The sequence below is a fragment of the Scyliorhinus torazame genome, chromosome 1, assembly GCF_047496885.1.
Source record: "Scyliorhinus torazame isolate Kashiwa2021f chromosome 1, sScyTor2.1, whole genome shotgun sequence".
Classification (NCBI taxonomy): Eukaryota; Metazoa; Chordata; class Chondrichthyes; order Carcharhiniformes; family Scyliorhinidae; genus Scyliorhinus; species Scyliorhinus torazame.
Genome location: NC_092707.1, coordinates 172,800,202 through 172,819,093, shown reverse-complemented (window position 1 = coordinate 172,819,093; position 18,892 = coordinate 172,800,202). Strand labels below are relative to the sequence as shown.

The 18,892-nt window shown below is 48.9% G+C and overlaps 1 protein-coding gene across 2 annotated transcripts in view; it reads right to left on the bottom strand.

Annotated features, from left to right (window-relative positions):
• Window positions 1-18,892, bottom strand: part of ago4 (argonaute RISC component 4) — a 146,956-nt gene that overhangs the window by 73,599 nt on the left and 54,465 nt on the right. For both annotated transcript variants that reach the window (XM_072501152.1, XM_072501153.1), the window contains exons 4-5: window positions 15,490-15,671; window positions 9,859-9,995 (exon numbers count right to left, since the gene is read on the bottom strand). In XM_072501152.1, coding sequence (XP_072357253.1) covers window positions 9,859-9,995; window positions 15,490-15,671 — 319 coding nt within the window. The remainder of the gene's footprint in view (window positions 1-9,858; window positions 9,996-15,489; window positions 15,672-18,892) is intronic.

Here is an 18,892-nt window from a genome sequence, read left to right as displayed (position 1 = left end):
AGAGGGAGAGGGGAGGGGGGGGAGAGGGAGAGGGGGGAGGGGAGGAGAGGGGGGTGGAGGGGAGGGGGAAGGGGGAAGAGGGGAAGGGGGGAGAGGGGGGAGAGGGTGAGGGGGGGGAGAGGGAGATGAGGGGGGAAGAGGGAGAGGGGGGGAAGAGGAGAGGGGGAGAAGAGGGAGGGGGAAGAGGGAGAGGGGGAAGAGGGAGAGGGGGGGAAGAGGGAGGGGGGGGAAGAGGAGGGAGGGGGGGAAGAGGGAGAGGGGGGGAAGAGGGAGAGGGGGGGAAGAGGGAGAGGGGGGGAAGAGGGAGAGGGGGGGAAGAGGAGAGGGGGGGAAGAGGGGAGAGGGGGGGGAAGAGGGAGAGGGGGAAGAGGGAGAGGGGGGAAGAGGGAGAGGGGGGAAGAGGGAGAGGGGGGAAGAGGGAGAGGGGGGAAGAGGGAGAGGGGGGAAGAGGGAGAGGGGGGAAGAGGGAGAGGGGGGGAAGAGGGGAGAGGGGGGGAAGAGGGGGGGGGGAAGAGGGAGAGGGGGGGGAAGAGGGAGAGGGGGGGAAGAGGGAGAGGGGGGGGAAGAAGGAGAGGGGGGGGAAGAGAAGGGGGGGGAGGGGGAGGGAGAGGGGGAGGGGAGAGGGAGAGGGGGGAAGAGGGGAGGGGGGAGGGGAGAGGGGGGGGAGGGGAGGGGAGAGGGAGGGGGGGGGAGGGAGGGGGGGAGGAAGAGGGAGAGGGGGGAGAGGGAGAGGGGGGGAAGAGGAGGGGGGAAGGGAGAGGGGGGGAGGGGGGGAAGAGGGAGAGGGGGGGGGAAGAGGGAGAGGGGGGGAAGAGGGAGAGGGGGGAAGAGGGAGGGGGGAAGAGGGAGGGGGGGAGAGGGGAGGGGGGATGGGAGAAGAGGGAGGAGGGGTGGGGAGGGGGGTGAGGGAGGGAAGAGGAAGGGGGTAAAGTGAGAGGGAAGGGAGAAGAGGAGAGGGGGGAGGGGGAGGAGGGGGTGAGGGGTGGGGAGGGGAGGAGGAGGGAAGGGGAAGGAGGAAGGGGGAGGGAGGGGAGGGAGAGGGGAGAGGGAGGGAGGGGAGGGGGAGGGGGGGAAGGAGAGGGGGGGGGAGAGGGGGGAGAGAGAGGAGGGGGGGAAGAGAGGGGGGAGAGGGTGGGGGGTAGGGGGGGTTGGGGTGGGGTGGGGAGAGGGGGGAAGAGGGTGGTGGGGGGGAAGGGGGAGGAGAAGGGGAGGGGGGTAGGGGGGCAAGGGGAGGAGGTGGGGAGGGGGGAGGAAGGAGGGGGGGAGGAAGGCGAGGGGGAGGAGAGGGGGAGGGGAGAGGGGGGAGAGGGAGGAGGGGGAGGAGAGGGGGGGGGAGAGGGGGGAGGAGAGGGGGGAAGGAGAGGGGGGGGCAAGGAGAGGGGGGGGAAGGAGAGGGGGGGAAGGAGAGGAGGGGGGGAAGGAGAGGGGGGGGGAAGGAGAGGGGGGGGGAAGGAGAGGGGGGGGAAGGAGAGGGGGGAAGGAGAGGGGGGGGAAGGAGAGGGGGGAAGGAGAGGGGGGAAGGAGAGGGGGGGAAGGAGAGGGGGGGGAAGGAGAGGGGGGGAAGGAGAGGGGGGGGAAGGAGAGGGGGGAAGGAGAGGGGGGGGAAGGAGAGGGGGGGAAGGAGAGGGGGGGGAAAGGAAGAGGGGGGAAGGAGAGGGGGGGAAAGGAGAGGGGGAGGAAAGGAGAGGGGGGGAAAGGAGAGGGGGGGAAGGAGAGGGGGGGAAGGAGAGGGGGGGAAGGAGCGGGGGGGAAGGAGGGGGGGGAAGGAGAGGGGGGGGAAGGAGAGGGGGGGAAGGTGGGGGGGGAAGGATGGGGGGTGGGAAGGAGGGGGGGGGGAAGGAGGGGGGGAAGGAAGGGGGGGTGAAGAAGGGGGAGGGGATAAGAGGGAGGGAGGGGAGGGGGAGGAGAGGGGGGAAGAGAGGGGAGAGGGCGGGTGGGGTTGGGGTGGGGGTAGGGCGGGTGGGGTTGGGAGAGGGGGAGGGAAAGGGGGGGGTTGGGGTGGGGAGAGGGGGAGGGGAAGGGGGAGGGGAGAGGGAGGGAGGTGGGGGGGAAGGGGGGAGGTGGGGGGGGAAGGGGGGAGGTGGGGGGAAAGGGGGGAGGTGGGGGGAAAGGGGGGAGGAGGGGAGGGGGGAAGGGGAGGAGGAGGGGAGGGGGGAAGGGGAGGAGGAGGGGGAGGGGAGGGGGTAGGGGGAGGAAGGAGAGGGGGGGAGGGGGGGGGGAAGAGGGAGAGGGGGGAGAGGAGGAGGGGGAGAGGAGGAGGGGGGAGGGGGGAGGGGAGGGGGGGAAGGAGAGGGTAGAAGGAGAGGGGGGGAAGGAGAGGGGGTTGGAAGGAGGGGGGGAAGGAGAGGGGGTAGGGGTGGGGGGAGGGGAAGGGGAGAGAGAGGGGGGAGGGGGGAGAGAGAGGGGGGAGGAGAGGGGAAGAGAGGGAGGAGGGTGGGGAGGGTGGAGGAAGGAGAGGGGGAGGAAGGAGAGGGGGATGTGGGGTGGGGAGGGGGGGAGGAGAGGGAGGGGGGGGGGAGGAGGGAGGGGGAGGAGAGGGGGGTGGGGGGGAAAGGGGGGAGGGGAGGGGAGGGGAGGGGGGAGGAAGCAGAGTGGGAGGGGGGTGTGGGGTGGGAGGGGGGAGGAGAGGGGAGGGGGGAGGAGGAGGGGGGAGAGGGAGAGGGGGGAGGAGGAGGAGGGGGGAGAGGGAGAGGGAGAGGGGGGAGGGAGGAGGAGAGGGAGAGGGAGAGGGGGGAGAGGGAGAGGGGGAGAGGGAGGAGAGGAGAGGAGTGGGGGGAGGGAGAGGCGGGGAGAGGGAGGGGAGAGGGGAGAGGGAGGGGGGGGAAGAGTGCGAAGAGGGGGGAAGAGTGAGAAGAGGGGGGAAGAGGTGAGAAGGGGGGAGAGGGGGAGGAGGGGTGGGAGGAGGGGGGGAGAGAGGGGAGGAGAGAGGGGGGAGAGAGGGGAGGAGAGGGCGGGGAGAGAGGGGGGAGAGAGGGGGAGAGAGGGGGGGAGAGAGGGGGGGAGAGAAGGGGGGGGGGAAGAGGGGGGGGAAGGGGGGGGGGGAAGAGGGGGGGGGGAAGAGGGGGGGGGGGAAGAGGGGGGGGGGAAGAGGGGGGGGGAAGAGGGGGGGAAGAGGGGGGGAAGAGGGGGGAAGAGGGGGGGGAAGAGGGGGGGAAGAGGGGGGGGGAAGAGGGGGGGGGGGAAGAGGGGGGGGGGAAGAGGGGGGGGGGAAGAGGGGGGGAAGAGGGGGGAAGAGGGGGGGGACGAGAGGGGGGGGAAAGAGAGGGGGGAGAGAGAGGGGGGAGAGAGAGGGGGGGAAGAGAGGGAGGGGGAAGAGAGGGAGGGGGGAAGAGAGGGAGGGGGAAGAGAGGGAGGGGGGAAAGAGAGGGAGGGGGGAAGAGAGGGAGGGGGGAACGAGAGGGAGGGGGGAAGAGAGGGAGGGGGGAAGAGAGGGAGGAGAGAGAGAGAGAGAGGGGGAGAGAGAGAGAGGGGGGAGAGAGAGAGAGGGGAGGGAGAGAGAGAGGGGGGAGAGAGAGGGGGGGGGAGAGCGAGAGGGGGGGGGAGAGAGAGAGGGGGGGGGAGAGAGGGGGGAGAGAGAGGGGGGAGAGAGGGGGGGGGAGAGAGGGGAGGGAAGAGAGGGAGGGGGAAGAGAGGGAGGGGGGAAGAGAGGGAGGGGAGGGGAAGAGAGGGAGGGGGGAGAGAGGGAGGGGGAAGAGAGGGAGGGGAGAGAGAGAGGGAGGGGAGAGAGAGAGAGAGGGAGGGGAGAGAGAGAGGGGGGGGGAGAGAGGGGGGGAGAGAGAGGGGGGAGAGAGAGGGGGGAGAGAGAGGGGGGGGAAGAGAGAGGGGAAGAGAGAGGGGGGAGAGCGAGGGGGGAGAGAGAAAGGGGGGAGAGAGAGAGGGGGGAGAGAGGGGGGTGGCGAGAGAGGGGGGTGGGAAGAGAGGGGGGTGGGAGAGAGGGGGGTTGGGAGAGAGGGGGGTGGGAGAGAGGGGGTGGGGGGGGGAGAGGGGGGGGGGAAGAGGGGGGGGGGAAAAGAGGGTGAACAGCCAGCTGTCGTGGTGCACATAGGCACCAACGATATAGGTAAAAAACGGGACAAGGTCCTACAAGCTGAATTTAGGGAGCTAGGAGTTAAACTAAAAAGTAGGACCTCAAAAGGTAGTAATCTCAGGATTGCTACCAGTGCCACGAGCTAGTCAGAGTAGGAATGTCAGGATAGAGAGGATGAATAAATGGCTCGAGAGATGGTGCAAATTCCTGGGACATTGGAACTGGTCATGGGGGAGGTGGGACCAGCACAAACCGGACGGTCTGCACCTGGGCAGGACTGGAACCGATGTCCTGGGGGGGGGGGGGTGTTTGCTAGAGCTGTTGGGGAGTTTAAACTAATGTGGCAGGGGGATGGGAACCGATGCAGGAAGTTGGAAGGTAGTAAAACAGGGACAGAAATAAAAGGCAGTAAGAGGGAAAGTGCAAGGCAGAGAAGCCATCGTCAAAAATCAAAAAGGGCGACAGTACAAGGTACAATGACTGAGGGGAGCTCAGTGAATAGGACCAGGAATACTAAAGAAATAAAACGGGAAGTGAAAACATTAATGGTAAGCGACGCGGCAGGTTGTTACAGGAAGATATGGGTTCGACGACAAGGAAAATTAGGAGAAAGGTTAAGAGGAAATATAACTTAGGAGAGGTTACTGATTGAGGTGTTAAGATTCAGAACAGAGGTAAAAAAGCCAACATAAGTGTACTTTACCTGAATGCTCGTAGTATTCGGAATAAGGTAAATGAGTTGATGGCGCAAATCATCGTGAATGACTATGATTTAGTGGCCATTACTGAATACATGGTTAAAGGATGGTCACGACTGGGAGTTAAATATCCGAGGGTATCAAACTTTTCGGAAGGACAGAGTGGATGGTAAGGGAGGTGGTGTAGCTCTGTTATTTAAGGATGACATCCGGGCAACAGTAAGGGATGACATCGGTGCTATGGAGGATAAGGTTGAATCCATTTGGGTGGAAATCAGGAATAGTAAGGCGAAAAAGACACTGATAGGAGTAATCTATAGGCCACCAAATAGTAACATTATGGTGGGGCAGGCAATAAACAAAGAAATAACAGATGCATGTAGAAATGGTACAGCAGTTATCATGGGGGATTTTAATCTACATGTTGATTGGTTTAAGCAGGTCGGTCAAGGCAGCCTTGAGGAGGAGTTTATAGAACGTATCCGCGATAGTTTCCTAGAACAGTATGTAATGGAACCTATGAGGGAACAAGCGGTCATAGATCTGGTCCTGTGTAATGAGACAGGATTGATTCAGGATCTCATAGTTAGGGATCCTCTCGGAAGGAGCGATCACAATATGGTGGAATTTAAAATACAGATGGAGGGTGAGAAGGTAAAATCAAGCACTAGTGTTTTGTGCTTAAACAAAGGAGATTACAATGGGATGAGAGAAGAACTAGCTAAGGTAGACTGGGAGCAAAGACTTTATGGTGAAACAGTTGAGGAACAGTGGAGAACCTTCCAAGTGATTTTTCACAGTGCTCAACAAAGGTTTATACCAACAAAAAGGAAGGATGGTAAAAAGAGGGACAATCGACCGTGGATATCTCAGGAAATAAGGGAGAGTATCAAATTGAAGGAAAAAACATACAAAGTAGCAAAGATTAGTGGGAGGCTAGAGGACTGGGAAATCTATAGGGGGCAACATAAAGCTACTAAAAACGCTATAAAGAAGAGTAAGATAGATTATGAGAGTAAACTTGCTCAGAATATAAAAACAGATAGTAAAAGTTTCTACAAATATATAAAATAAAAAACAGTGGCTTAGGTAAATATTGGTCCTTTAGTGGATGAGAAGGGAGATTTAATAATGGGAGATGAGGAAATGGCTGAGGAACTGAACAGGTTTTTTGGGTCGGTCTTCACAGTGGAGACACAAATAACATGCCAGTGACTGATGGAAATGAGGCTATGACAGGTGAGGACCTTGAGAGGATTGTTATCACCAAGGAGGTAGTGATGGGCAAGCTAATGGGGCTAAAGGTAGACAAGTCTCCTGGACCTGATGGAATGCATCCCAGAGTGCTAAAAGAGATGGCTAGGGAAATTGCAAATGCACTAGTGATAATTTACCAAAATTCACTAGACTCTGGGGTGGTCCCGGCGGATTGGAAATTAGCAAACGTGACACCATTGTTTAAAAAAGGAGGTAGGCAGAAAGCGGGTAATTATAGGCCAGTGAGCTTAACTTCGGTAGTAGGGAAGATGCTGGAATCTAACATCAAGGAAGAAATAGCGAGGCATCTGGATGGAAATTTGTCCCATTGGACAGACGCAGCATGGGTTCATAAAGGGCACGTCGTGCCTAACTAATTTAGTGGAATTTTTTGAGGACATTAACAGTGCGGTAGATAACGGGGAGCCAATGGATGTGGTATATCTGGATTTCCAGAAAGCCTTTGACAAGGTGCCACACAAAAGGTTGTTGCATGAGGTAAAGATGCATGGCATGAAGGGGAAAGTAGTAGCATGGATAGAGGATTGGTTAATTAATAGAAAGCAAAGAGTGGGGATTAATGGGTGTTTCTCTGGTTGGCAATCAGTAGCTAGTGGTGTCCCTCGGGGATCAGTGTTGGGCCCACAACTGTTCACAATTTACATAGATGATTTGGAGTTGGGGACCAAGGGCAATGTGTCCAAGTTTGCAGACGACACTAAGATAAGTGGTAAAGCAAAAAGTGCAGAGGATACTGGAAGTCTGCAGAGGGATTTGGATAGGCTAAGTGAATGGGCTAGGGTCTGGCAGATGGAATACAATGTTGACAAATGTGAGGTTATCCATTTTGGTAGGAATAACAGCAAAAGGGATCATTATTTAAATGATAAAATATTAAAACATGCTGCTGTGCAGAGAGACCTGGGTGTGCTAGTGCATGAGTCGCAAAAAGTTGGTTTTCAGGTGCAACAGGTGATTAAGAAGGCAAATGGAATTTTGTCCTTCATTGCTAGAGGGATGGAGTTTAAGACTAGGGAGGTTATGCTGCAATTGTATAAGGTGTTCGTGAGGCCACACCTGGAGTATTGTGTTCAGTTTTGGTCTCCTTACTTGAGAAAGGACGTACTGGCACTGGAGGGTGTACAGAGGAGATTCACTAGGTTAATCCCAGAGCTGAAGGGGTTGGATTACGAGGAGAGGTTGAGTAGACTGAGACTGTACTCGTTGGAATTTAGAAGGATGAGGGGGGATCTTATAGAAACATATAAGATTATGAAAGGAATAGATAGGATAGATGCGGGCAGGTTGTTTTCACTGGCAGGTGAAAGCAGAACTAGGGGCATAGCCTCAAAATGAGGGGAAATAGATTTAGGACTGAGTTTAGGAGGAACTTCTTCACCCAAAGGGTTGTGAATCTATGGAATTCCTTGCCCAGTGAAGCAGTAGAGGCTCCTTCATTAAATGTTATTAAGATAAAGATAGATAGTTTTTTGAAGAATAAAGGGATTAAGGGTTATGGTGTTTGGGCCGGAAAGTGGAGCTGAGTCCACAAAAGATCAGCCATGATCTCATTGAATAGTGGAGCAGGCTCGAGGGGCCAGATGGCCTACTCCTGCTCCTAGTTCTTATGTTCTTATTTACACATATGCTTTCAGCACAAAATTTGATCTCCCTGGATGCCGACGTATTATAAACTACAGGATAAAGACAACCAATGCATTCGTAAACTATTGCTCCCAAAATCACAATGCAAAATACAGGCCCTGAATTTACCATTTCTGGATTTCTATCCTGAACTATGAAGGATGACAATAACTTGCTAAAAGCTTTGGTACATCAAAAAGCAGCAGTTTAGCAGCAACTTGGATTCTGCACTCTTTTATTTGATTTATTTCATTATTTAGAGAACCCTCAGAAACAAAAGTTCCAAAATAAAAAGCTTACATTTAAAAGCAACCGGTTACAGTAATGGGAAACCAGATATTTTACTGAAAAGGTGAGATTGAATGGACCAAGGGTTTCGTCATGCAAATCTATTTTGTAATTGTGACCAATGCCCTCAAAACATTTAGCACCAACCTGGATCAGTCAACAGCGCTAGAGATGTACTACATAGAGACTTTCTGTTTAAAATTGAATGCTTCCTCAGTCAATCTGCTTTCACATACAAATAAAAATAATCTTTGTTTCACAAGGACAGATCTCACAGGCATACTTTTAGGGCAGAATGATTTGTAGCCTCACACATTGCAATGTACTATGTATGTCACTTTGAACATAATTTGTTGTCATCATTGTGGTTAAGATAGTTTATTTCCTCCACTGGAGCAGACTATAGTATTGTATTCTAAGTTTTCTCCTCCAGTTCTCTCTCTTCAGCAATGTAAAGAACTATGTTGCTGAAACATCATCTTGCACTCATCAGGACAAACACAAGAATGTCATACTTCAAACAATCACAACAGCAATTTATACGAGAGGAGAAATCGGTTCTAATTTTAAAGCAAGTTGACTTTGATTGTCTAAGGCATAGAGAAAGCAACAGGAACCATAGGCTCCTCAAGCTCCCGGGTCACTCTTAAAGAGGCAAGACTTAAATATATTCCTTTTGCTTGCGGAGAATGGGTCAGTGCTTATGAATGGATGCTGCTTATAGCTAGTGTAAATTGAGCCACATTATGAATTTTCACAGCAACTTCATTTCAGTGTTAATGTAAGCCTACTTGTGACACTAATGAAGATCATCTTAAATCGATTGTCAACGTAGCTATTAGCATACTCACGGTTGTTCAGCAAATGTTGTTCAATCACCATACAGCAGATGTATGGTTTTGGGCTTTGCAATTGCAGGCTGGTTGAATACAGTCTGCACTCTGTCCATTATGAACCGAAGGAACATTCCGTTTGATTCATTAAGCTTAAGAAAGCGGTTTCACGCGGTTACTCTGCAGTGGCGAAGCATGTGGTATCTTCCACTAACAGAATGATATGCTGTCAGTCCAAAATGACTTTCTGCCTACTGCAGAATTGAGCAACAGTCTGAATTTCAGTGCCAGTGTGATGTCAGGGACTTAGGCCATATATCTGAGTGATTGGCTGATCAAATTGTTTAATAAGTTGTACAGCTATTTCTTGCCTTGCCCCCATCCCACACCAAATTACATGCCAATGTATTAGGTTTGAACATCCAATATTTGTTTGCATCAGGGCACTAGGAACCCTCTGGCCCATTTTCTTTCCAATAACGAATCATATATTTCCATTGCTGTCAATTGTTACGCAAGATTAGATTTTCATTTGTCCCCCCGAGGATAAAATCATATCATCCGAAGTAATCTCATTAGTAATAATAATAATCTTATGAGTGTCACAAGTAGGCTTACACTACTACACTGCAATGAAGTTACTGTGGAAAGCCCCTAGATTTACTTCCCAATTATAACTTTACTCTTTTGATCCACTCTGGACCAAAACTATGCACCTATAAAGCCATAAATGGCCCTTGTAGTTTTAGATGGAAACCCAAAACAGGACTGAACTAAAGAATTGTGTACAGAAACACAGGGCCTCAAACAAAAAATAATTTATTTTTATTTTCTCATGCATTATCTAATGAAACAAGCTAGTTCAGCTAGATTTAATGTTTTTACAAACCCCATTGCACTGATCTTTCGTCTTAGCTGGATTTGAGTCCTTGTCTATCAGTGCTGGATGGCAGTTGATTGCACAATAATAATACGTTACATTGGTTCTCTTTATGTTACCTTATTGGATTTTATAATGAGCATTTCAAAAAGCACACTCGCAAGTCAGGAAAAATATCCAGAATGTTTTAAGATCAATGTAATAAATATGTTTACAGAATGTGCAACTCACCATCAATGTTTAACATCATATTCCACATGGCAGGTCGGACAGATTGATGGAAACCAAACCAGACTTCTCTACCTCCACCCAATGGGTGGTAGTAACCCTCTGGGGGAGAGAAGAAGGAACGACCCACTGGGGTATACCTGAGGAGGATGGGGAAGGGAAGATAGTAAAGACTCAAAAATTCTTCTTTTTTTTTAATTAACCTTTAAAATTCTGCCTGCTAAACCACAAGACATTTAGACAGTGATGATTCAGTCTAAAGACTCACTGATTTGAAATACTTCAATGGAGCCTACCATTTTTCTTAAATTCAGGAAACTGAAATTTCCAAAGGATTTCTCAGGTTGTGATACTGTGCCTGATAAATTGAAACTATGAGGAACCGTGAATTCAGAGAATGCAACCCAAACTGCAAGTTTGAGTGGGCAAATTGTAAGTGGACCAAACAGGAAAATAGAATAGATCATTCAGCATTGTGAACCTATTCAATTAAATCATGGATCTCGATCTCATCTCCAAATCTCTTGCCTAACAAAAATCGATCGAAAATCTTGTAAAGTTTCATGTGACCAGGCATCCACAGCTTCTAAGGGAGGAGTGTGTTCAATATTTTCACTAACCTTTATGTGGAAAAGCACTGGCCTCACTTTATGTGATCCCACTCCTAAATAAATTTAAAGAATTTGAAGAGGAATGTCGATCCCTTACAATTAGAATCAGGTGAATTCATAATTGGCAACAGGTGAATTCATAATGGGCAAAGAGATGGCAGACAGTTGAACAATTACTTTGGATCTGTCTTCACTAAGGAGGACACAAATAACCTTCTGAAATACTAGGGGACATGAGGGAGGAACTGAAGGGAATTCTTATTAGTCAAGAAATTATATTGGGGAAAATTGATGGGATTAAAACTCGATAAGTCCCCCAGTGCCTGAAGCTTTGCATCCAAAGTACTTAAGGAAGTGGTCCTCAAAATAGTGGATGCATTGGTGATCATTTTCCAGCATTCTGTAGACTAAGTTCCAATGGATTGGAGGGTAGAATAATGTAACGCCACCTTTAAAAAAGGAGGGACAGAGAAAACAGGGAATTATAGATTGGTTAGCCTGACATCGGTGATGGTAAAAACGCTGGGGTCACATTATTAAGGATGAAATAACTGAGCATTTATAAGTGGGGACAGGGTCGGTCCAAGTCAGCATGGATTCACTAATAGGAAAATCATGCTTGACAAATCTTCAGAATTTTTTGAGGATGTGGCCAGCAGAGTGGACAAGGGTGAACCACTGGGTGTTGTGTATCTAGACTTCCAAAAATTGATTTTTGACAAGGTCCCGCACAAGAGATTAGTGAGCATAATTAAAGCTCATGGCATTGGGGGTAATGTATTGACTGTGAATAGAGAACTGGTCGGCAGACAGGAAGCAGAAAGTGGAAAATATCAGGTCCTTTTCAGAGTGCCAGGCAGTCACTAGTGGGGTACCGCAGGGTTCAGTGCTGGACCCCAGCTGTTCACAATATACATTAATGATTTGGACGAAGGAATCGAATGTAATATCTCCAAATTTGCAGATGATACCAAGCTGGGTGGCAGTGTGTGCTGTGAGGAGGATGGAAAGAGCCTGCAGGATGACTTGGACAGGCTGGCTGAGTGGGCAAATACAATATAATGTAGGTAAAATGTGAGGTTATCCACTTTGGTGGCAAAAAGAGGAAGGCAGATTATCTGAATGGTTGTAGTTTAGGAAACGGAAGTGCAACGAGACATGGGTATCTTGGTGGAACAGTCGCTGATGGTTGGCACGTAGATACAGCAAGCGGTGAGGAAAGCTAATGGCATGCTGGCCTTCACAGTGAGAGGATTTGAGTATAGGTGTAGGGATGTCTTGCTGCAGTTGTATGGGCCTTGGTGAGGCAACAGCTTGAGTATTGTGTGCAGTTTTGGTCTCCTAGTTTGAGGAAGGACATTCTTGCTACGGAGGGTGTCCAGCAAAGGTTTACGTCGAACCAGTCTTTCTTCAGATGTCAGTCCTGCCATCCCGGGAATTATCTCTGGATGGCAGGACTGACATTTGAAGAAAGACTGGATCGACGCGGATTGTATTCACTGGAGTTTAAAAGAATGAGAGGGGATCTCACAGAAACATATAAAATCCTCATGGGACTGGAAAGGCTCGATGCAGAAAAAATGTTCCCGATGTTGGGGACGTCCAGAACTAGGGGTCACAACCGAAGAATAAGGGGTAAGCCATTCAGGACTGAGCTGAGGAAGAACTTCTTCTCTAGAGAGTTGTGAACTTATGGAATTCTCTCCCACAGAAAGCTGTTGGGGCCAGTTCTTTGGATATATTCAAGAGGGAGCTGGTCATGGCCCTTGTAGCTAAAGGGAGCAAGGGGTAATGGAGAGAAAGCGTGAGTTGGGGACACTGAATTTGCATGATCAGCTATGATCTTATTGAATGGTGGTGCAGGCTCGAAGGACTAAATTACCCACTCCTGCACACATTTTCTATGTTTCTATGTAAGATTATGCCCTTTTGTTCCAATTTAAATTTAACATGGATTAGTGTAAAATACTACATGCCCTGGAAATAGAATGATAGAAATATACAACAAATGATGTGGAAACCATTACAGGAAAATTTGAAAGAAACCTGGTAGTCTTAGTAGGCTTGGCATTCGACATGTCAAATGACTTCCACGCTGGTGTATAGTGTTATGCAATTTGGCACAACAAACAGATGCAATAAAAGCAGACATGTCAATAAAATTACTGAACTCAGGGTGGCACAGTGGGGCTGTGGTTAGCACTGTTGCCTCATGGCGCCGAGGACCCGGGTTCGATCCTGGGTCACTGTTAGTGTGGAGTTTGCACATTCTCCCCGTGTCTGCATGGGTCTTACCCCCACAACCCAAAGATGTGCTGAGTAGGTGGATTGGCCACGCTAAATTGCCCCTTTAGGGAGAAAAAAAAATTGGGTACTTAAATAAAAAAAAAAAAAATTACTGAAGTCAATGGTTGACTGCCTGTAGTTCTTAACTAATGGAGACCATTAAATGACCCAGAGGCTTTGGATTGGACATGCAGTCGCTCTAAATCTTCATCATGCAAAGGAATGTTTGGGACTATTTTCATGAGCAGCTCTAGCAACCATAAGACCATAAGACATAGGAGCGGAAGTAAGGCCATTCGGCCCATCGAGTCCACTCCACCATTCAATCATGGCTGATTTCAACTCCATTTACCCGCTCTCTCTCCATAGCCCTTAATTCCTTGAGAAATCAAGAATTCATCAACTTCTGTCTTAAAGACACTCAACGTCCCGGCCTCCACCGCCCTCTGTGGCAATGAATTCCACAGACCCACCACTCTCTGACTGAAGAAATTTCTCCTCATCTCTGTTCTAATGTTGTCCATGTTGTCAACTCTAAGTACTCCCAACAGTCGGAGCTTCTACTCACCCATAAACTAATTTTCTCCAGGTAAAAGGCATTACTATAGGAACTTACATTGGTCCTTTATTATCTTTTTGGTATATTTTTTTCACAATTTTCTAATGCATCAGTCTGGTTTAAAAAAATAAATTTAGAATATCCAATTTTTTTTCCCCAATTAAGGAACAATTTAGCGTGGCCAATCCACCTACCCTGCACATCTTTGGGTTATGAGGGTGAGACCCACGGAGACGTCCCCTTGTGCAAACTCCACACAGACTGTGACCTGGGGCCGGGATTGAACCCGGGGCCTGTGTGTCGTTAGGCAGCAGTGCTAACCACTGAGCCACGCTTGCATCAATCCTGTTGACTCAGATTTGATGCTTCAGATTCCTAAAGACTTTTAACTGTAAACAGTTTTCAACCTCCTTGTTTTTCTAATACCTCTAGATGGCTGTTGCATTTCACCCAGGTTTCCAGCTATATAAAACATAGGTGTTGTAACTTGACTAATAATCCAGAGACCCAGGGTAATGCTCTGGGAACCCGGATTTGAATCCCACCATAATCTTTTATTATTGCCACAAGTAGGCTTACATTAACACTGCAATGAAGTTACTGTGAAAATCCCGAAGTCGCCACACTGACGACTGTTCGTGTTCACACAGGTAGAATTCAGAATGCTCGATTCACCTAACAAGCACGTCTTTCGGGACTTGTGGTGGGAAACCGGAGCACCCGGAGGAAACCCATGCACACGGGGAGAACGTACTGATTCGCAACAGACAGTGACCCAAGCCGGGAATTGAACCCGGGACCCTGGCGCTGTGAAGCAACATTGTTTAACCACTGGGCTACCCTGCCTCCCACAGCAGATGGTGAAATTTGAATTCAATTAAAAATCACAGAATCCCTTCAGAGAATAGACTCTCTGAAAGAGCACCCTATCCAGGACCACTCTCCCGCCTTATCCCAATAACCCTACCCAATTTATCATGGCCAATCCACCTAACCTACACATCTTTGGACTGTGGGAAGAAACCAGAACACCTGGAAGAAACATAGAAAATAGGAAGAGGCCATTCAGGCCTTCGAGTCTGCTCTGCTTTTCATTACGATCATGGCTGATCATCCAACTCATAGCCTAATCCTGCTTCCCCCCCCATATCCTTTGATCCCCTTGCCCCAAGTACTATATCTAACTGCTTCTTGAAATCAGGCTCACCACTCTCTGGGTGAAGAAATTTCTCATCTCTGTCCTAGATGGCCTACCAGACCATCCTCAGACTGTGACTCCTGGGTCTGGACACACCCACCATCAAGAACATCCTTCCTGCATCTACCCTGTCTAGTCCCATTGGAATTTTATAGGTTTATAGGAGACCCCCCCCCCCCCCCCCCCCATTCATTCTTCTGAACTCCAGCGAATACAATCCTAACCGAGTCAATCTCTCCTCATACTTCAGTCTGGTAAACCTTTGCTGCATTCCATCTAGAGCAAGAGCATCCTTCCTCAGATAAGGAAACCTATGCAGACACGAATCAAACCCGGGTCCCCGACTCTGTGATTCAAAAGTCTAATGATGACCATGAAAGTATTGTCAATTGTCGCAAAAACCCACCTGGTTCACTATGTCCTTTAGGGGAGGAAATCTACTGTCCTTACCTGGTTCTGGTCTAAATGTAACTCCAGATCCACAGCAGTATGGTTGACTCTTAAATGCCCTCTGAAATGGCCGAGCTAGCCATTCAATTCATGGGCAATTAGGGATGGGCAATAAATGGTGGCCCAGCCAGCGACACCCATGACCCATGAATGAATCAAAACGGTTACTAGCTGTTTCTTTATTGTAGGTGCTAATATTTGAACTCTTCCATTGTCCTCTGTTTCAAATTGTGATGAAAAAGTATATACCCTTTGTGAACCCATCTTCTAATTTTAATAAGCCGTCAGCGTTACTATGCATTTCTAGCTGGTTCCACCATTGGCAACATTTTTTACCTTCCATCCTTCTGACAAGAACGGGTTTTAAAATTGCTAAAACTGCAAAATATTATGCACAATATTTAACATACACAAATAACATGCACTTATGGGGTGTCACAATGTTCCAATGGAGAACAATTTGCCATTTTTCAGAAAAGCAGCAGCTCAGGTTTAATCTGAAAACAGAGTAAAAGCTCATCAGCAAATACCTCATGGAGGGAAGGTGTCTTGTGACAACATCCAGTGCCTGCACACAATCCTCAGGAACCTCACTAAGGCGTCCTGCCAAAGCTTCCAACAGCAACTGCAGACTGACAACTGAGACCCATTGTATGGAAACCTTGAAGGTCTGGTCTTTGCCTTCTCCAGGAAGGGTCACTTCTAAGTCAACCTATAATAAAATTCAAAATGATTAGACACCGTTACACACTCTTAGCAATGACTTATTACATGCTACACGTTACATGGTGGAAGCCGATGTGGCAAAGCAATTATATAGAGTCGGAAGGGAGTTGCCCTGGGAGACCCCATCATTGACTCTGGACCCCATGAAGTCTCATGGCATCGGGTCAAACACAGACAAGGAAACCTCCTGCTGATTACCATGTACTTGAAAAATGAATGAAAAAAATGACTTCCCCCACCCCCTCAGCTGATGAATCAGTACTCCATGTTCAACACACTTGGAGGAAGCACATCGGGAGGCAAGGACACAGAATATATTCAGGGTGGGGGACTTCAATGTCCCTCACGAAGAATGGATCAGTCCAGGCAGAGCTGGTTGAGTCCAAAAGGAAATAGCTTTAAGACTGGGCCTGTGGCAGATGGTGAGGGAACCAAGAGAGAGAAACCTACTTGCCCTCATCCTCACCAACTTGCATGCCACAAATGCGCTTGTCCCATGACAGTATCTGTAGAAACCCCATTTTGTGTGGCACTACTACCATGCTAAATGGGATAGATTTTGAAAAGATCTAGCAACTCAAAACTGGGCAACATGAGGTGTTGTGTGACATTAGCAACAGCAGAATTGTACTCAACCACAATCTGGACCAGCAAATCCCCCACTCAACACTTACAAAGTCAGGGGATCACCCTGGCTCAATGAAGAATGCAGGAGGGCATGCCAGAAGCAGAACCAGGCATATCTAAAAGTGAGGCGTCAACCTGGTGAAGCTCACCACAGGACAACTTCTGTGCCAAACAGAACAAAACAATTCCACAATTAACAGGTCAGATCTAAACTCTGCAGTCCTGCCACATCCAGGTATGAATGGTAGTAGACAATTAACACCTATCCTCAAAGATGGAGGAGCCGAGCACATCCAGGCAAAGATAAGTCTGAAGCAATTCTAGCACAGGGCTAAAGAGCTGGCTTTTAAAGCAGACCAAGGCAGGCCAGCAGCACGGTTCAATTCCCGTACCAGCCTCCCCGAACAGGCGCCGGAATGTGGTGACTAGGGGCTTTTCACAGTAACTTCATGTGAAGCCTACTTGTGACAATAAGCGATTTTCATTTCATTTCATTTTTTTTTCATTGCAACAATCTTCAACCAGAAGTGCTAAGCGGATTGTCCACCTTGGCCTCCTCCAGAGGTTCCCAGAATCATGGATTCTAGTCGTCAGCCAATTCCATTCACTCCATGTGATATAAAGAAGTGGATGAGGCACTGGGTATTGCAACGGGCATAGCCCCGACAATATTCCAGCAATAATACTGAATACATGCTCCAGATCCTGCACCCCCCCCCCCCCCCCCCCACACCCAAGCCAAGCTGTTCCAGTGAGGCTACAGCACTGGTATCTACCCGGCAATGTGGAAAATTGTCCAAGTATGTCCTGTACATGAAGTACAGCCTGTACACTATACAGAACAAATTTAACTTGGCCATTTATCACCCCATCGGTCCATTCTCGATCTTCAGTAAAGTGATGGAAGAGTTCATCAATAGTGCTTTCAACCGGCACTTGCTTATCATTAACCACCCTGTTGATGTTCTATTTGGGTTCCACGATGGCCATTCAGCTCCAAACCTCATTACAGCCTTGGTTCAAACATGGGCAAAACAGCTGAATTAGAGGAGAGGTCAGAGTTACTGCCCTTGCTGTCAAGGTAGAACTTGACTGAATGTGGCATCAAGGAGCCCTGGCAAAACTGGAGTCAATGGAAATCAGGGAGAAAGCTGTCCACTGGTTGGAGTCATACCTAGCACAAACTATGATGTTATAATTGTTTGAGGTGCATCACCTCAATTCCAAGACATCACTGCAGGAATTCTTGGGCCCAAACATCTTCAGCTGTTTCATCAATTACCTTCATTCCATTGTAAGGGCAGAAGTGGGGACGTTCATTGATAATTGCACAATGTTCAGTACCATTCGTGACTCCTCAGATACTGAAACAGTTCATGTCGAAAACAGCTTCAACACTCTTATGGGCTGATCTGATCTCTTCACACACCTTCTCGACCGAGTAGTACTACACTCCCGATTCCTGTGTCTATGTATTTACATGGTGTGCCTTATATATTTTTTTCATATATGGAATGATCTGTCTGGACTGTATGCAGATCAATACTTTTCACTGTACCTCGGTACCCATTGACAATAAACAAATCCAATTCAATCTAAATTCAGCAAGACCTGGACAATATCCAGGCTTGGGCTGACAAGTGGCAAGTAATATTTGTGCCACACAAGTGCCAGGCGATGACCATCTCCAACAGGAGTGTATCTAACCAAAACCCTTGACATTCAACAGCATAAATGGGTCTTTTTCAAGTTGGCATGATATAATGAGTTGTGTGCCACAGGGATCAGTGCTGGCACCCCAACTGTATGACTTGGATGAAAGGATGGTCGCCAAATTTTCTGATGACACAAAGATCGGTAGGAAAGTAGGTTGTGAAGAGGACATAAAGAGGCTACAAAAAGGTATAGCTAGGTCAAGCAATATCTGGCAAATGAAGAATGTGGGAAGATGTGAGATTGTCCATTTTGGTCGGAAGAATAAAAAAGCAGCACATTATCTAAATGATAACAGAATACAGAGCTCAGAGAATCTGGGCATCTTTATGCATGAATCGCAAAAGGATAGTATGCAGGCACAAGTAATTAGGAAAGGTAATAGACTGTTAATTATTGAGAGGGGAATTGAATACAAAAGTAGGGAAGTTAGGCTTCAGTTGTACAGGGCCACATATGAAGTACTGTACTGGTCTCCTTATTTAAGGAAAGATGCAAATGCATTAGAAAGCACTCAGGGGAAGTTTACTAGACTAATACCTGGAATGGGTGGGTTATTTTAAGAGGAAAAGATGGAGAGGCTAAACTTGTAACCTGCGGAGTTTGGAAGTGTAAAAGGTGACTTGAATGAAACTTAAGATCCTGAGGGGTCTTGATACGGTGGATGTGGAGAGGATGTTTCCCTGTGGGTGAATCTAAAACTCGGAATCACTGCTCAAAAATAAAGGGGTTGTCCATTTAAAACAGATGAAGCAAATTTATTTTCCTCGGAGAGCATCAGGAGTCTTTGGAACTCTATTCCTGAGAAGGCAGTGGAAGCAGAGGCTTTGAAAGTTTTTAAGGCAGAGATGGATAGATTTGCGGTAA